Source organism: Notolabrus celidotus, chromosome 8 (genome assembly GCF_009762535.1).
Source record: "Notolabrus celidotus isolate fNotCel1 chromosome 8, fNotCel1.pri, whole genome shotgun sequence".
In the NCBI taxonomy this organism is placed as follows: domain Eukaryota; kingdom Metazoa; phylum Chordata; class Actinopteri; order Labriformes; family Labridae; genus Notolabrus; species Notolabrus celidotus.
In genome coordinates, this window is record NC_048279.1 from 18,815,635 (window position 1) to 18,835,559 (window position 19,925).

At 39.6% G+C, this 19,925-nt stretch overlaps 1 protein-coding gene across 4 annotated transcripts in view; it reads left to right on the top strand.

Moving 5' to 3' along the window:
- The window catches only part of mid2 (midline 2), a 169,623-nt gene extending 149,992 nt beyond the window's left edge, over positions 1 to 19,631 (top strand). For all 4 annotated transcript variants that reach the window (XM_034689093.1, XM_034689097.1, XM_034689095.1 and 1 more), the window contains 2 exons: positions 15,524 to 15,731; positions 16,061 to 19,631. In XM_034689093.1, the coding sequence (XP_034544984.1) occupies positions 15,524 to 15,731; positions 16,061 to 16,487 (635 nt within the window). In that variant the 3' untranslated portion in view covers positions 16,488 to 19,631. The remainder of the gene's footprint in view (positions 1 to 15,523; positions 15,732 to 16,060) is intronic.
- Positions 19,632 to 19,925: the final 294 nt, after the last annotated feature.

The window sequence follows — 19,925 nt, forward strand, 5'->3', positions numbered from 1 at the left end:
TGCAAAGTAGTGTATTTTAACAAATAAGTCTCATCTGCTGTCTGTTATACTGTCAAATGTATCACTTTTCAAAAATCTTTGTCTTGAAAATTACAAAAAAATGGTGCAACAGCATGCTGTTAATTGAATTGTCTGATGCCTACGCCTGGAGGAGGTTTCAAGCATTAAAATGAACTAAAACAACAAAATCTTAATGCTGTTAGTTGTTTAAGGTCATAAAGAGGAATCAGTACTGATTCCACTTAGTTCATAGCCAGCCAAAAAAAAATTCCTCACAGGAGCTTTGAAGAAAGAAGAGGGTCAACATGACCATGCATAGAAAGTAAGATCAGTATACTGTGTGGAACAAAACGCTCCTCAGTACCTCATACACAGCTGAAGCTTACAAAGGGTTAAAACTTCAGCGATATTGCTAATTTGGGCTGCGCCTCAAGGGGGCCCAATAAAAATTTCAAATCAGTCTTAAATTGCAGCGGCAGCGCAGTGGAGCTGAAACGGAGCTGATATGTCAGCTCCTCTTAGCTGTTGTCAGGCTGTGGCGTTTAGGATTAAGTGTAATCTGGATACACACTCTGTGTGGTGAAATAGGTGTGTGGGGAAAACTGCAATCGTCAAGGGATGATCTCTCAGTCCCTGACACAAACATACACCCTCCGTCTCTCTCTGACTTGACTGTTGCTTCCCCTGAGACCAACAGAATCTGAAAAATGTGAGCAAATGTTCTTGTTAAGCAAATTGGTGAAAAAGAGACTCATAAACCCAAGTTCACACACACCAGGGTGCCCTTATTTGTAACTACTTTGGCTCATTTGAAACCCAGGTGTGTTCCTCTTTGTAGAATTGTTTGCCATTTGTACTCTGTACAGATAATTATTGCCTGTCAGGTCCAAGCACAGAAAAAAATACAAATTTAAACAAAAAACTCCACCCAAAACAAGAGTTAGTTTCCTAGACATGAACTTGATGAAACTGCTACAATAATTCATGTTTATTTTTGTGCAGCTGGCAGCTGTTTCCAGGGCAAAAGCTCCATACGTGCAGTGCTAAATGGCAGATGCATGCAGATGGCAACTTGCTACTGAACATAATGTAGCATTTAGCTCTAACGTTTTTCTAGTTATTGTAGCCTGGAGTTGGTTGAGACCAAAAACAAATGTTAAAGAAAGTAAAGTATTGAATTTATTTTCTCTAAGCAGACCCAAACACAACTACAGATGCATTTAATCATGCTCAGTAACTACTGGATGTGCATATTAGCGTTGATTTCCACTGAATTGGCTAAAACAAATCCGTTTTCTTTCAGGGTTTCAGGAAAAAGTTGCACAGCTGCAGATGTAGCTTGTAAAGTAAAGCTAATGGGACAATGGGGTCTACTTTGCATTCTGTCCCTTTTTATGTTTATATTACCAATTAAAGATGTGTTGCCGTTAACAGTGAAGAGGGGCCTTTAAAACCAGCTTCCCCCTCCTCTCTAGAAGTTCACCTGTCCTGGCCTGTATTTGATTCTGCCATCTGCTAGTTTGAAGTGATCCCTTTCTTCATCATACATCACCAGGCCCTCTCATCTGAATCTGTGCCCCCTTCTGCCTCCCCACCAGTCACAATCTTCCTGACTCTCCCTGCCTGTGGGACACGGAGCATGTCAGTGCGTTAACTCTTTTCTTATGGCATTAGTGTGGATTACTGCCGCAGTGTGATGTGGGCACGACATGCAGCCGGAGAGCGTTGGGAGGTGAAGTGCAGGGTATCTGAGGCTGGCAGTCAGCTCGCTGTCACCAAGGCTCGGGACTCTTACTGGGCAAAATATAAATAACACTGAGCGGCACTTCAATTTATAATGTCCTCCCCTGACACAGATAAGTGGGAGGAGAGTGTAAAGGTGGTGTTTTTCATTGTCAATCTCACTTATTTTGTGTCTCTGTCTCTTTCTCTGTTCAGTTTTGTTAGTGGGTAGCTCTATTGGACAATAGATTTAAACCTACATAAACATGAAATCACACACAGAAGATGCTTATACTGTATTTCTGTATGAGGCTCTTTTAAATGTATGCAGAATGATGCTAATGCTGGAAAGACCTTTAGTTAAACCTAACCTAATCCTGCACTGCATTGTTTAAATTCCTGGAACCATATCACAATCATCTTAAAGGTATAGTGTGTAGAAATAGACAGAGGTGTCAAAAGTATTCACATTCATTACTCAAGTAGAAGTATAGATACTAGGGTTTAAAAATAATTCTGTAGAAGTTGAAGTATGTGCCATTAAGGACAAAAGCTTAGACTGCGCCGCAGGGGCATATAGTGCACTACCCCACCTCCCAAAAAAACATGTTTCTAAAGGCCATAATGAATATAATGTTATATTAATATGTTAATGTTGAATCATTTGGGTTGCACCTGTTTCAGTCACATTTATGCACATTGAAAATAAATGCATTTTCATACAATGCAAATACATTACAGAATCATATATGTGTACTACTGAGCATTAACCTGTTTCATGGAGCCAAAGATATGATGACTTGCTTCCTATAAGTGTTGGTATGATGCAAAAAAGTCAAACTTCACAGGCATGTATCATCAGCTTTTATTGGAGTGTCAATGTACAATTTTTTTCTTTTAACGATGACAAGCTTCCCCCATCGGGGAATAGAAGCTCCTCTGATGCATGATAACCATGATCCTCCTTTTGTTATGTTTTTACAATCAAAAACATATTTCAATACTAAGTCTTTCACACACAGCAATCGACACACTGTACCTTTAAGCATTGTTAGGCAAGGTTGCAGCCAGGGTGCAAAAATAGTGTTGTAAGGATACTGATTTTAGTCTTCATCCTTTGAAATCACACTGTATACTAAAAGTTATGAATGAAGAATTGGAAAACCTGGTCTTTGTATGTTTCTAAGGATGCAAACCCTATTCTGCATGTCAAAGACCTGCACACTTCCACCAAAACCACCCACTTAGTGCTTCACTTGAAAGAATAACATGGCATCAACTCCCAACATGATGTAATTAGTGAGTGCTAAAAAGTATCATGTAAATTGTTTTTCAGGGAATATAGTTTCTCAACAGAAGATAGAGCCCTGGCAAACTGAAGTCAAAATCATATCTCTATCATCCACCCGTTACCATCTGTGGTTGTGAGAACATCACAGTAAACTATGTCTGCACAGTGTTAGTTTTTAAAGCACCAAAAGTTGATACCCTACTTCCTCTCCCCTTCCACTCCCACAGTTGTATCGAGGGGGGAAGCTTGTCCACCCACAGCCAAGTTTGTTTGAGTTTTTAAGCCCATGATTGGCAACCAGCATATTTCTCTGATGTAAAAGTTTGGACAAGCCATCAAAGACACACAAAAAACATCAATATTTTTAGCAGTGATTGAGGGTTTTTGGTTTTCATCATGGCACCTGCATCATGTGTGTTTGTGTGCATGTGTCTGTCAGTATTTGTCCCTCGTTCTTCCTCTTATCTCCCACCTTCCCCCCCCCCCCCTCTTTCTCGGAGGAATTGTAAATCGGAGCACTGCTGTTGGATTAAAATGGGTCACAACAAAACTGATCACAAATATTCCACTTTGACAGGCTTATTAGTTTTTCGTGTAGACTCAGCTTCGTGTACGAGCTCTAGTAGCAATCTTCTGTGCCAGGAACCACAACTTCTTTCCTTCCTCTTCAAGTCTCTCTTTCTGTCTGTGGCTGGATTGGAGGGTTTAGCTGTCACATATTTTTAAGATGAGAGGCTCTGCAGGCTTTTAGTCTAAGCTCATCATATTTCAGGCAGAGGCTTGCAAGGCAAAGAATGCAGTGACAAGTTGCACAGATACAGGGAAGACATGCATCACAGCCTGTCTGCTCAAGAGAGTAACTATTAAATACATCCAAAATGCTGCTCTGTATGTGTTTAAAACAAATTTGAATTTGACAAACTGCAAATGTGGCACCATAAAGGCCTGTGAACATGAAGTGCAGCAGTTTCACAGTTTTCTTCACTACCTCAGATATAATGATGTATTCAACATGATAGGGTAAGATGATAAAAACCGAGGTTATAATCCTCAAGAAAGGTGAAATCAATCATGTCAAGCTCCACTCAAAATAACACACAGACAATATACATCTAGCAAAAAGAACATGTAATTTGCTTGATTCTGGGCTCCAGAGGCATCGTAAAAGTCTGCTTTCTTATGCACTGTCTGCCCTCGCCCTCAAATCCTCCATGTCCCTCTTTTATGTCCCTCTCTAACCCCTCTCGTGGCACTATGTTCTCTTTTTCCCCCGGCTACGGCATATGATCAGTTCCTCTGGTGCCCTCTCCTCAATCTTTATGCCATCTGTCGATTCATCCCAGAGGTCAAGTATTTCTTCAAAAGATGCCAAAACTTGCGAGGACAATCCAGGCATCCTCTCTGTAATCCCACACAGATGTACACAGAGCCAAAGAATGTATACACATTCGTGAGCACGTAAGTCTGTTTTTGCAAGAGGGCGAGGGAGGGAAGAAAAGAGGAACAAGACAATGTGAGCTTCCACAGTCTCTAAGGACTCACTTTGAGGACACCTTGACAAACTCAAACTCAAAACTTTGTATGAGATCAAATTTATGAAGAGTTGATTCTATTTCAGACAGAGACAGAGACAGAGACAGAGGTAAAGACAGCTTTTTACTACTGTTGATTTTAAACAATGGTGTAAAAATGTCCTTTTCAAATGGTATGTAAGCATCAGTATATCTAAGAAGTTGTGGGTCTGTAATGGGGAAGTTGTCTATGAATGTACAGTTCACTGGGACACTAAAGAGGATTTTATTTTCAAATAAATATCCCTCTAAGTGGAATTCACCTTTCTGAGCAAGGGAAAGTGAAAAATGTGATAAGTAAGTAGAAATGTAAAGTCATCTTAATAAGAATGAACATCTTAATTAAAATGACATTAAAATGTCATTAAAATGAGAAAGTAGGTCATAACTATGAGATATGAAATATTAGTTATGAGAAAGCAAGTCATAATTAATTATGAGATAAAATGTCAGACATATGACAAAGGATATAGTTTTTTAATTTCATTATTATAAGAAGGTACGTCACATTATGGAAAAATAATGGCAAAATGTAAGTTATGATGATTAAGTATTAATTCATAGTTTTGAGATGTTATGTCATTTTTATCAAATAAAAGTAATAATTTTAGTGTTGGAAGTCAGAATAATTAGATAAAATATTAAAGTATAAGATTAAAAGTCACTGTTATTTAACTTAATTTATGAGATGGTGAGTCATCATTATCAGAAATATTAGCTTATGATTGTTATCACATAAAAACTCACACTTTTGAGTTATCAAGTCTAAATTGTAATGATGTTGGAATTATGAAATCATATTCAGAATTATGTCTCAAATTATGAGACATTAAATCTGAAATATGAGATAGTCAGTATTATTAAAAAAAGTCATAATTATGAGATAAATGGTTAAACTTTGAGAAGGTAATACCTCATAACTTTTACTCTTTATCTCATACTTATGATTTATTAAATCATGATTCTAACTTTTTACTCCTATGGATATGACTCACTGTCCCATAATTAGGACATTTTATGTCATAATTAAGACTTTTGATGACCTGTCATCTAGGTTATCACAATTTTGAATCAATATTTGAAAATGACGACTTTTTATCTGATAAATATGAGATAATACCTTCTTGTTTTTATGAATAACAATGTCAGAATAATATATGAAAAATCTATCTATTTATCACATGATTGAATCTTTCACCTTAGAATTCTGACTTCATATCTCATAATTTAATGCTACATTAGCCAAGGCTAGCACAACCCTTTCTTCAATGAAACCGTAAAGTGTCAAGTTGGAAAGCACGTGATGTAGGCGCTGGGTTTCGACAAGAAGGACATGTGTTTTAAAAAGAGTCAATCTATAGTCTACTGCATCAGCTTTAAAGCTTTATGTTTCTAACCTTCCATCCACAGTGTCACGGGAGTGCAATGTTAAATCAATGCAGTGTCTTTAATGCTTTCACACCTCTGCTACTGTCCTGTCTCATGTGATCGCATCGGCTTGAGACGGATAGCTTTTGACAACATTTAAAGTGAAGTTTTAAAGCTTTTACAGCCTTTTTAGGTCACTCAGATGAAGCCACTCATAGAAACCTGAGTGGCTCAAAGTGAATGGTGGCACATATACTGCCGGGAAATATCACTGAGCTGTTTGATGGTCACAGCCAACATGTGAAGTAACTCACCACTTTCTTAAAACACATATGAATAAAGAATGACAAAGAAGAAAGCAGTTAAGAAGAGAGTGTGTGCAGGCATGTGTGCAAAGTTGTATTGCTGTGACTATATCTCTTGTGACCAAATTTCTACACCACTGTCCTCTAAAGTGAGGAGAAGGTGCAACAGAGAGAGTGAGAGAGAGAGTATAAAGGTGGATGAAAGGTGACAGATTGAGAGTGAGAGAGGAAGTATGTTGAGCGGAAAGAAGACACCAAATAGCTCTTTGCAGGGATGAGTGTCTGCAGACGTGAGTGCCCTCAATCCACTGCTTTTTACCCATTAATACAGTCCATGCTTGAGCGTGCACAGAAGGGCAAAATCACTGTGCCAGTCCAGCTACAGTGTCTGAATGTTGAGTAAATGGATAAAATTTAAGTACAACTTTAAAGTATTTGTTTGCCATCAATGCTCAGTTTTTGTACCAGTTCTTGCTTCTTGTTTTCAAAAATTCATATTTTTTCAGTTTGAAAAACAAAAATAATGAAGCAAGTCTAATTAATTCAAATTCAAGTGTGTATCCAGTCATTTAAAATGAAAAGTCAAAGCTGCATCCTCTGGCTGACAACATAATCATCATTATATTTGTGTTGAAAGAGCTGCATATTAAGGCATTGAAGAGCATGAAACTGAATTAAGGGTTGCCTCTGAGTTTGGTCATTATTTATTAGAGTGACAGAAGAAGAACCTGCATTCATCTTTACAGCTTTTATTAGACTGTGCCCTGTTTATATTTTTAATTGGCTGTCTGTGTCAGTAATTAATTCACATCAACAGGAAACAAAGTTGCAGTGGTAGAGGAAAGCTTTTGGTTATTCTAGGACAGGGGAGAGGATTCATAGTCAGACTGAATGGCATCAGCAGCTTATGTAGGCCGTTTTATACAGTGGTCTCACCTTCTTAGTATTCAATACAGTGCTCCAGAGACTCTCAGGCCCAGTCCAAACTGTTCATAGTGTTGGGTTTGATTGCAAGCGCAGGTGGAAGTCAACTACAAGATGTGATTTCCTCAGATACAAATTCAGTACATGTATCCAGGCCAAGAACAACCTTTTACTACTTTTTTTTTTGAGTTTCTGTGAAGCTTTGATGTGGAATCTATTTTAACTCGTGTGCACAGATTTTTGCTTTCCTTGAAGGTCTGTGAGTGGTTTTAAAGGAAGGAAACCCAGGATTTTATTATTGTGAATGGTACATATATATATATAAAAAAAAAAAGGAGTAGGGGATCCATTTGTGTTCTTTTTGTGTACACAACTGTATGTTGTTGTTGTTCACATACTTGACTGTGCACTTCATCTCTTACTGGAGGATATCTCGAGAGGGAACACCAGAGAGCTCAGGCTGTATGCAACTACTGGATTTGTGAAATTTACACTAGAGTCATGGCAGAATTTGCAGAGACTACTGTTATGTTGACTCTGGATCTCATAAGGCCAGTGCATGTCAAATACCTGAGCCAGCTGATGACCTGTTGACAGTGAGCACAACCACTCAATTTATCCAATATTTCCCCTGATGCTCCGACAGTTCCATATTTGTTTCTGTTTAGTTTAGCTGGTTAAACTTATTTCTCGCTAGCTTCCTTGACAGGTATGTTTGTCACTGTGTGCTGGGAATGTCGCATTGTACCGATTTGGAAAATTGCAGACTTGGTCCACCAGCTTGTCTTTAAAACTGTCTGCCAGTTGCCCCCTGCTTCTGTGTTGACTGTCACATCCCCTCTGCCTCTACACTACCCCTACAGTCCATTTGGATTCTGCATCTTACATATGTGTCACATTCGTTTTATGAGGTTGTGCGTTGCCAGCATAGACATATAAAGAGTAGACGCCGCATTGGCTGCTGAGGTGCAAGAAATACGGCCGCCATCTTGATCCGGTCATCCTACCCATGATCCTACCTGTAAACGTAAACTGAAGCAGCAGAGACTTCAAGATGCCAGAGCACTGTGCGGCAAAATATTTATCATACATCACATATATCACATATCAGAATATTCTATTACTGTTAAGCCCACTATGAATATTAAAATACGCCGAACCATGTGTCCTGTATCATACCTATCATACCTACATGTATGACGTTTGCAGAAGAAAAAAAACGCATGAAAATCGGTTTAGTATTCAGCGAGTTATGATTGATTAAATGCGCTGACACTTATTTGCACCTGCCAAACAGATTACACTGAGTGGAGCGGTTGACCGGACCAAAATGGCAGCCCCACAGCTCGTCAGTGCCAATAGGTAGTAGCGGTCGATGCGGCGTCTACTCTTTATATGTCTATGGTTGCCAGCACCCAAAACAGATGCACAGAACACACTGTGGAGCAGCCATTACGTGCATGCGAACCTGCCAAGGGACTGCAGATGTAAAATTAGCTTTTAAGCTAACTCTGGTACATTGCATCAAATGGTTACATCCATGTTCAATATAGTATATGGTCTCTTTGTGAATAAAACAATTGAACAGAAATTGAATTAGGTAAAGCAAGTATATATTCCAGCCTTAGTTTCCTCAAAAATCCCTCACACTCTGGAGTGCTACCACATTAACCTGCAGCATTGTAAGTCTGGCCTCTTACTTTGACATTTGCACCCATCCAACAGAGTAAAGCCTCTTACTGTAAAATATAAATCCACTTGAGTCATTTCCTAGAACAAAGCTGCAGGATTGTGTGAAGTAGGAGTACCCACAATGTAAATCCAGGCTTAACTATGTCTTCATGCAGCTCTACTGTTGACAAGTAAGGACTGAGCATATTGTTTGTGTCCAAACAAAGGCTCATTTGAATGCATACCGGCCTTCCTTTAGGCAGCTGCTGTGCTGACAGTCAAACACTGGACTGTTGACTTTATTATGTTTGCTATTCTGTGGGGAGACTATTCCTGGCATCCATATTGTGTGTACCAAGCAGGGGGTCAGCAAGTACCCCAAAGTGTTTGTGAATGCATGTGTGATGTTAGTGTGTGTGTGTTTCTCAGATCCTATTCCCTGTGTAGTGTAGTCAGCATCTGCAATCCAGGATAAAAATATTGCATGTCAGGGTGTCCCTGGGGTTCACGAAACTCTTTGCTAACTGTTTAATGACCTGCAATCATATTTACCCAGCATGCATCTCTGATACCAGGCCTCCAGCTACCAGGTAGCCCCTAAAGTAAACAGCAGGAGGTGGAGAGGAGATGAGAAGAGAGAGGAGTGTTGGGAATAGAGGATGAGAAAGAGGAGAAGAATAGGTTAGAGGGGGAGAGAGGCATCAGAAGAGAAGAGGCATCCCGTGTGGAAACAGTGATTCTGGTTTGAGTCCAGTGAAAGACCTGTGTTGGTTGTATCTCACTCCCTAAGGTTTCTATTCATATTCCCAACTTGTCTTTACTTGTGATGCAAGGGATGAGAAAAAAGTCTAACATATTTCAAGCCAATAGCTGATTCTGACAGCAATGTTGTTTTCATTGTAATTCTCTGTGTCATTTTTTCAAATGAACTATAAGAGAGTTGACGTATTCAAATTGTTACCTGTACTCCTTCTTCTTGAAATGTCACTGGAGCACGTCTAACAAACTGCACTACACTTATCTTTCTCAAAGATGGTGTAATCCTTCCACATTTCACCATGAAAACAAATAAAAGGCAGTCCAACAGGTTTGTTTTTCTGCCCAGTACGAAACCTCTTCACTGAATCATCAGTTAGGTCTCCTGGCTTGCCAGCATTGAATTGATGCGGTACAGCAGATAATCATCAGCTCCTGACACTGATGCATGACAGATAAGCTGATTTCTGGCAAAAAGGCAAATATTGTCCGATACTGATGTTGCAACAAAAGGCTCTGCTTTAAAGTAGATTAGCTTACAATGGGTAAAGCAGCAATGTTTGGTATTGGTATGAAGGTGGTAAAACTGACATCCCTGTAACACGGCTTTAACACTGAGGCTAGTGATATTCTGCAGTTCTCCTTTTTCTCTACAAAGCTTATTCCTCTACCTAATAGACCTCTAATGCTGTCTAGATTGAAATAGTCTGTTTAGGTATTAATGACATACACTGCAGTGACCAGTTATTTCGAAAAAGTTGATTTGTTCATGGCTGAGTGCAACAGGAGTCCAGGGAGTATTAAAAGACTGCTGATGTATTTGTTTTTAAGGGATTAGACAACAAGATATCTGGGGAAATGGAGAATAACAGCAGCTTTATCCTTTAAAAAGTATATTTGTCACTTTTTAAATATATCTGGTGTTGCATTTGGGTCATGGGCTCAGCTTTTTGGTCTTATCTCGCCACTGGAGCTAATGGCATTGACCTTCAGTGCTAGAGCCTGTTTGTACAGCCTGTTTTGATGCTTTAACATTTTCTGTCATTTGCAGGCATAGCACATCAATACATATTATAATATAACATAACATAACATTATATAACATAGCATTGCATAGCATAGCATTGCATAGCATTGCATAACATGATGGCATTACATAACATAGCATAGCATAACGTAAGATAGCATGACATAATGTAATAGGTATATTTTAGTTTTAAAACAACACATTTCAGCTTTGAATGACCCGGTTGGTGGGCTTCAACCGCACTAGCACCATGCATGTTGGACATTTTTAGATCATTCACACAAAGCTTACTTCGTTTGTCTGTATTGATCCAGTGGTAGAGAAGACAAGCAGCACTAATGCAAAAACAGAGTTTGATAAATGGATACATGTTCCACACACAACCAGTAGTACTCCTGGTGACTCCTGTTGGGAAAAAAATGTTTGACATGCTTTACTTAATCACAGAAACTTTCTTTCCAAAAAATGGCTTCTTAATCACAGAGAATTTAAAAGCAGATAGAAACCCTTCAGTGAAAATTATTTTTCTAGCACTGGTCTCTGAAGACACTACCGAGTTCATATAAGGGTGAAGTAAGAGCAGATCAGTCACTGCTGTCTGTTTGTCTTTGCTCTTCACTACAGGAAGACATGTTTTATGGGAGTTAAGTGAAAAAAAGAGGCTAAAGTAGTCATTAAGAGGTGAGAGGTGTGATACATGAAACATGAAGTCAGGAAAGCCTGCTACACACCTCTCATCTTGTGCTGTTGTGCGTCCCCAGCCCTGTTACATGATTGATGCATATTTAATCTCACCAGTGTAAATCCTTGTTTTAGCGGGTCAGCATTGCTGGATTACATACCACATTACACACCAAGTAGTATGCCACTATGCATTTGAATTACCCTGAACGAGATGTTGAAACCTGTGTTAAGGAATCAGATTGAGTTGGACCTCTGAGAGCTCTTGGAGTCCCTGATGCTTTTGTTTCTGCTGCAGTAATTGTTTAGTTATGCATTAAAATTGAGCTTTTTTCTTTCATTCTCCCTCATTACAGACTAAGCTCTATCTATCCCTCAGCAAATGTGGGAGCCAGGGAAAAAAGGGAGCGCGAGTGAAATTGACTGAATTGAAATAAAGTCAATTACCCAGATTCTATCCCACTGCAAGTATTTCAACAAGGGCTGAGTGAAATTAAGCCAGAATTAAATTGCTTTTCATGCATGCTCCCCCTTTTATTTTTACCCTCTTTTATTTTCTCGATACTGTTCCATTTTTGTTTTACAAGTTTCCATTAAAGATGTTCCAGTGGGTAACAATGCACTGCTCCAAGGCAGTCAAACAGAGAGCAGTTATCACCTCTGCAGACAGTTGGAAATATCTTTGATTATGTCTGTCTCACAGAGCGGGAACAGGCTAATCGCAGATACGGCTAAGAAAGCAAGTCTGTGGGATTAGCTGTTCAGGGGGATTGTGTTATCCTGTCCTGTCTTATTGTTTAGTAATAGAAATTCTGACATTGTGTGTCAGTGTGTGTTAGTATATAAGTGTGATACTGTGATACTACAGTATCAAATAACTGTGTCATCTGTGTCGCTATGGTGTTTTTATTTGATATGTTTTGTGTATTGCACCTCACCTAGAATAAATCATACCAGCACTTTTTCTGAGTGCTGCTAGAAAATACAACCTTAGTCACAGTGACTACAGGTCACAGGTATATTCATTTCATGTCCACTCTGCAACAATCTTCAATGGTAGGAGCATTGATCAGATCCTTTAGTAAAAGCACTGTGGATTTTGGCAACCTCTGTGAACAGACATACATATGACTGTGGAATTTTTTCTGTGAAAAATTGAGACAAATGTTGTTTTGATTGTCATCTGACAATTACCTGTAGCAGCATGTATAGACATAGAAAACTACATAATCCTGAAGGTCTGATTTGCATTTGTAGCTCATTTAACGGCATCTTTATTTATTTCAGTCTGTTTCAGGTGATCTCAGATCCTGTCTGCAATCATTATCCATCATGTTCTGACAACAATGTCTCTGAAATTAATGCCAGCTTTTCAGTAATACTGGGGTAATGTGGCGAAACAACAAAATTATGATGTTGATTTGTCAATAGTAGAAATGCAAATTTTGTCAGGTCTGTCTGACAAGGGGAAAAGAAAGTAACTTTTAAAATGCTTCCCATTTGTTAACAGTTCGATCATTTCTGATGCATTCCAGGTTGACGGGAAATCTAACTACTGATTGGTTTTAGAAGTGTAGCGTCATGCAGATTTGTCACTGAAGTTAAAGCTGCACTTGCATTGATATTTCTGTTTACAGATATAAGTGAATCATTGTTTGGGATGTCATCATGGCCTTGTTCATCCTGCCTACTTCTGCTCTCCGCATTGACTGATTTACCTGCATAAAGGAGCACTTCTCATGCTGTAAATCCAAACCCCAAAGTACCAGTTCTACATTATCATGCAGAATCTGTAGAGAGATCAGTTTCAGCTAGTTCAGACTAAAATTAAAGTTAAAGCTAAGTGTAATGAAATGTGAAATGCAGAATGATCTCTATAGGCGTCTTTAGACCGCAGGAACTTTACCCCGAAACTAGGGACTTTACCCCTGAACTACATGCGTTTCCACCGGAGGAACCAGGGTCTAAATTTAGTTCAGGGGTAGAGAATCTCCCCCCCTGAAAAGCCCCTGCTTGGGGGGTAGTACTTTCAAAGGTCCTGGGACTTTTGGTTGAACATAACGGTGTTTGTGGAGTTTACACAGTTGTTGAAACACAGAGGAAGTTCCTGGGAATGCATACTAGTTTAGTTTTTTATTAAGATTTTAAAATATTAGTTAAATTTTTTTTTTTTCTCCATATGTCACTAGCCCGCGGTCGAAACGCAGACAACAATGGGGGCACAGGAACCTTTTAGTTCCGGGTAAAGTAGTTCTGGGGGCTAAAAGACCCTCAAACTCTTGGTCAAAATGCACCTTATCTGACTTATATTAATACTGATATCATTTATACTCTGACTGCCTTTACAAGTAGCAGCAGGCCCATAATCGTGTATTACATTTCAAAATCTGCAAATTTGTGTGTAGACATATTGTTGGAAAAGTCACTACAAGTGTTAGATAAATGTGGAAGACTAAAAGGAACAGTAAATCCCTCTGAAGCGACATTAATTGTACGGCTGGGCAGCTGCAGACAATGACGCATTTTCAGTTTTGTGAAATCTGGGAAGAGTTTAATTTGCAAGCCTGCCAAAACTGTATAGAGGAAAAGTTCTGTTTGTGTTACAGCTACCATTTGTCCTGTGCAAACCAAATTCTCATTCATTCATAGTACAGTATCTATCCAGTCATACAGTGTGTACAAACACAATTATTCTCACATAGTTGACAGTCATGATTCAAATGAAGCTTATCCTGCATGACTTTTGCCACTTAAAAGAATCCTGCTGGCATTGCCTGAAAACATTTCTCATCATGTCTCATACTGTATGTCTGCTTGTGTGTAGGCTGGAGTTGCTGCATGTGCGTGTCTGCTTGTCCTCTATGGTCACATGTGTCTCCCCTTCCCCAACCTCAGGCCCAGCCCAGGCTCTCAGGAGTCATCCCCTGGAAAGGCATGACAGAGCCCCAGTGTTTGGAAATGGCTGCGCTGGCAGCGATAAGCAGTTCAAAGAAGAGAGCGCATTAATGTAATTGGCTGCCAGCAGCACATTGGCCTCGTCGTCTCATATCCACATGCGGTAACACACACTCACCACGCGGATTATTGGAGGGAAGTGGGTGAGAGAGAGGAGAGAGGATATGGAGGATGAGAAGGAGAGAATGGAGGAAGAGAGATGAAGGAGAGGACAGATAGAGGGAGGGGAGGAGGTCCTCATTGTGTCGCTTATTAAGCTGTGGGAGGCTCAGGGAGGCTGAGAGATGAGATGAGAGGTGTCAGAGTTAAATGTCAGGTCCAGGAGGGACGTGGCTGACCTCCATGAAGCCTACACACACACACACACACACACGGGTACGTGCGTACGTATGGACACACACACTCACGTATCTCGGCCTCACATCATCCCCTCAACTTCTCCTCTCCTCCTCACTGCTGCATTCCTCTCTCGATGCCACTCACCTAGTTTCACCTGCTCAATTTTCCACCCATTACACCCAAATTACTGGTGTCACTGCAAATTGAATTGTTGAAACCAGAGAGCAGCATTTCCGTAGAATAGCCCCGTCCGCTACCTACTGCAGTGGAAGTGAAGGCTATTTCCTTCAGCTAATTTCCAAGTCTGTGTGATGGCAGGCACAAAGGAGAATGCCGGGTGGCTTCCTCCGCTGTTATGAAATGTTTTCACCAAAGGCTGTGCGACGCTTTGAAGTTTAGACTCTCGCCCTTGTATTTCAAACATTCTCCTCTTCTGTCTCCCTGTGAGTTCTCTGCAAGCACTTCTCAACTCACTTTCTGTTTGTTTTCTTCTTTTTGCTGCTGCTGTGACCTGAAATCTTGCTCTAATTTGTTACGCACAGCTCCTTCACTTGCCAATCCTGTGGCATTGTCTGCTCAGTTTGGCCCAATTTAGTGATTTTGCAACTCAACAAAAAGCTCAGACCAGACAATTTCAGCTTTTATATGTATAATTGTTGAAATAATATTTTAATGTCATTGTTATATTAATTTTTTTCTTCCTCCCAACTTTGTCATATCAATATAAAAAGTGCTATTTCCACCCTCCAATCCCCTCCCTAAATTTTTTTTCTTTTAAAGGTGAAGATGATAATAATAAAAATTATGTTGCTCTCAATGATGATTACTGTATTATCTTTATCATTTTTGGCCTCATTAGCTGCCAAAACACAGTAAAAGACTCTTCAAAGCTTAAAATTCTGTCTCTTTCTAGGTCAACCCTTCAAGTTGGACCCAAAGACAGCCCACAAGAAGTTACGTCTTTCCAACGACTGTCTGACCATGGAGAAGGATGAGAGCTCACTGAAGAAGAGCCACACCCCGGAGCGTTTTGGCGGCACAGGCTCCTACGGTGCAGCTGCTAATGTCTTCATTGACAGCGGGTGCCACTACTGGGAGGTGCTGCTGGGGGCGTCCACGTGGTAAGAAAAATGCTCAGCAGTGTGTTATATAAGCCTGGAGGCTTAATAAACCGAAATATCTTTCTTTAGGGAGTTTAAAACTAGGCTGCTATGCAAACTCAAACGCAAAACAGACACTACCCACCGCACTGTGTGTAAACTCCTTTCCTATTTATATTCCATTCACTAATTGGCTCTGAAGTAGACCTCTTCATGTAGGAAAGACCCAAAGGGGCTGTGCCTATCTTGTGTGTCCTCAACATGAAGTAGCTCAACTGTTCAAGTAAAGTCATTAAGGAGGACGCTACTTTCAGATGACTCATGCATTCCAAAATGTTCCTTCCCTGCAGGTATGCCATCGGCGTGGCTTACAAATCAGCCCCCAAAAATGAATGGAGTGGCAAGAACTCATCCTCATGGGTGTTCTCACGCTGCAACAACAACTTTATGGTGCGCCACGATGGCAAGGAGATGCTGGTGGAGGCCAGCATGCAGCTGAGGCGACTTGGTGTCCTGCTGGACTATGACAACAACTCACTGTCATTCCATGATGCAATGAACTCCCAGCACATCCACACCTTCGAAATCTCCTTCCTCCTGCCTGTCGTACCCACTTTCATGATCTGGAACAAGTCGGTCATGATCCTCTCAGGGCTACCAGTCCCTGACTTTGTCGATGGCGTGGCCACCGATCTTCAAGAGCAGCAGCAGCAGCAGCAGATGGGCCTGTGTCGACAAGAGTCTCCATACTTGACAGGGATGAAGAGCTGCCACTGAGGAAGGTCCAATCACGGCCGAGCAGAGTCAAATCAGGCCCGGAGGCTGAAAGACATGGACAGTGTGACTGAGTTCTGCTCTCTCCTCTGTATTAAGAGTGAACCAGATACTTTCTTATGGATTTAGAAAGTGTTGGAAATATGCACACCAGTCTGGAAAAATGTCAGGCCTGTTAGTTTGTAGCCATCCAATGCTTTACAAATCCATCAGTTGAATGGGAAAGAGGGCTCTTGACTGTAAATGTCAATTAACATAAAAATTCATGTGTTGCTCTGGAGTCACTGGGGGCAGGACCGGTCAGTTGGTTTTCTTGACCACTTACGGTCTTCGATTTTGATTTAATTTCCTCTCAATATGACCCTTTGTGCTTAAGTCCAAGGAGGTCATTTTCTTGTCATCCATTTACAGTTTGAAGTTACAACATGTGAATAGTGAGACAACTTGGTATCTCACCTGAGGTGTTTAAAAAGATATATATGAAGTTATAGAAGCAGCAAAGAATCCTGTGACTATAGACATTTGAACATTATCTTATTTCAGTGCTGTTTCTCATTTTGGTAATCTATCAGTGAACCATATTTAAAATAAAACACAAAAATTTGAGAACATATTTAAACAGAGTGTTTGCTCTTCTGGAAAGATTTTGAAGAGAAGATCAACACACTTATGCTTGTGCACCTAACATACAGCCACAGCTAGCAGTTTTAGGGTTAGCTTAGCAAAGTATAAATAGTGTCTTCAGGCTCTTATTCTGTTACAACAAATCCATTAAAAATCCTCTGGTGTCACTATTCATATGTTGTAGCCTCATTATCTGTAATTTATTATTGCTTCAGCCTTTTTCTTGATCATCTTCCTTGACGCAGCGGTCCTGTTTGTTGTTGGCGGGTCCTAACTTCCAACTTTCAGGAATTGCTAATGTTGCTCGCAAATATTAAACAAGTTCAGGGCATCATGTGACTACTCGACTTGTATAATAAGAGATTTATTGGCTATTAAAGAAAAGTGTGTTATTTATGACAAAAAAAGATGGTTCAATTTTATTAATAGTCTCAACATATTCATGATGCACTTTTTAATCTACATTATTTCCCTTGAGTATGAAGGTAAATGGAACGAGGTGGTAGGGAATGTAATGTGGAGGAAAAGTGTCTGCTAGCACTGCTGCTAGTTGTGTGAGCTTGTCTTAAAATCTCCATCACTGCATCTTTATACTCATATTAAGAAAGTGATTTATGGTTAAAAATTATAATGGTTGCTGATAACTAACCATAAGAAAATGTATTGCAATAAAACACTGTTAAACTTTATTTTTCCATTTGTTTTGGTAACACCTCACTCAGAGCACTTTGTACTATAAAAGAAGCCCCTGCTGTAAAGTTAAGATTTTTTCACTGTGCTTTAAACACAATTAGTGACTTTCCCTCCCTGTTGCTCTTTTTCATAACACATAGAAAGTTTGTTGACTTAAGAAAGGGATATGATTATGATGATCTTATGTGCTTTTTATCATGATGAACTAAAGAAAAAGTAATAGCTGTTTTCTTTCTGCTAGAGTTCACTCTGTTTTCAATGATTCAGGGAAGGAGGGAGTTTACACTTAACTTGGTGTCTGTCGCAATGTCATGGCATGATTGTGTTTTCCTCTGTGATATGTTAACACGCACACATGCACACACAAACCAATTCACATGTTGTGTTTTTGTTTAGGTCGGCCTTGTCATGATAAATGCATGAAACACTGCGGGATCCCTCTCTGGTTCGACAGATCATTGAAATAGCTCATCAAATCTAATTTTTCATATTTATGATCGCTCACAACAGACTTGACCTCAAACTCTTTTAGTCACCCATCACTACCAAATAACAGCCAGAGAGCTGGATGTATTTTTTTTATTTTATTTGGAGTTTGTGGAAGGTTTTCTCTGGTTTGACGTTCAGGTAGTGGCTCTAACTCAGACAATCAATGTATCATAGTTTATGCAGATTTATGAAGCGGAAAATATAGGTTAAAAATAAAGTGACAGTAGAGGTTGTGTTGAAAAAAAATGATGTTTTAGCTGCCATCTTGTTTGATTTGACAAAAAAAAATTGCATCTTGTTGACATTTCCATCCTTTACTCACCATCATGAATTGTTGTTGAATATTGTGTTACATCATGTAATAACTCGCTTGACTTTAAAAACAATTCATCCTTTTTGAGTTCAGTCATTCGCTTTTCCTTTTGGTCACAGAGTTAAACCAGAGATACAAAGATACAAACTCCCAGCTATGAGAAGTAGTGACATTCTTAACTGGTGTCATCCCACTGTATCTTTTAAACTGAATTTTTCAAAAGGGCAACAGTGTAATATCTCAGTCTTTATAGTATTGATTTCCTGAGAACTACATGCAACAGAGATAGTGAAGTTCTAGTACAAGGGGAGTTTTTTCTGAATGTTACCTGACTTCCAGATACCGACCCATCTTGGTGAATAATGTTGGTCACAGGCCCGAAACAGCCGTGTGTTGATTTGTGATCCAGACTGACAAGCTCAACTCATCTGTGCAACTGTGCTTGGCAGGGTCACTGCATGATTACGTGACCTTGCTGCAGGTTCATAACTCTTTCCTTATCTTCAACATGGGGTTTCTTATCTTGTGTCAAGCATATTCTCTCTTTTTTTAATGAAAAAAAACATGATGAGAATAATCAGAGAGGAAATGTTCATTTCCATGCATATCAGATAGTTTGCAGTGCTCTTTCTTTGTGTCACCAGTCAGTACAGGTAAATATATACAGTGAATGATTTTCAATAGCTTCCCACTCCTTGTAGTGCAGTGTAAAACCCTAGAGACGATGCAATAGATCCTTCCTTTTTGCTTTTTTCGTTTGTGTAACTTGGAAAATTATTTTTTACAACTCATGAGAAACACTCTCCTCTCCTTTTGGCTTCTGGACCTTGATAAACAGCACAAAAAGAGCAGCGTTGCATTCATGCAAGGCCTTCTGTTTCCATAGATGTGAGAGATACTTTTAGCCAGAGAGGAATGTAAATCATAGGGGGAAAATATATATTATATAAAGTTGTATAATATACAAAATATATATGAACCAATGTTATTTATGTGAATTTAAGTCCAATTAAAAGTCTGATCCCAAATGTGTTGGAGTCTTGATTCATTTACTCAGCTGTGTTGTTCTTGTTATCACCTTGTGTGTTACTCTCATGTTGGAACATTAAAAAACTAGGCTAAAATTGGCTATATCAGACCTATGTCAGCAGTTTACGCAGAGGAAATGCTGACAGTGCAATAAAATCAAGGACCACTATATGTAATAACTGTGGTAAGCTTTATGAGCTGCATGAATTAAGAGTATTGCATGTAAATGAATCACTGGTTTAGCGCACCACCCGGCGAGCGCGCTTAGTGCGCAAATCAAACATACCTAGTGG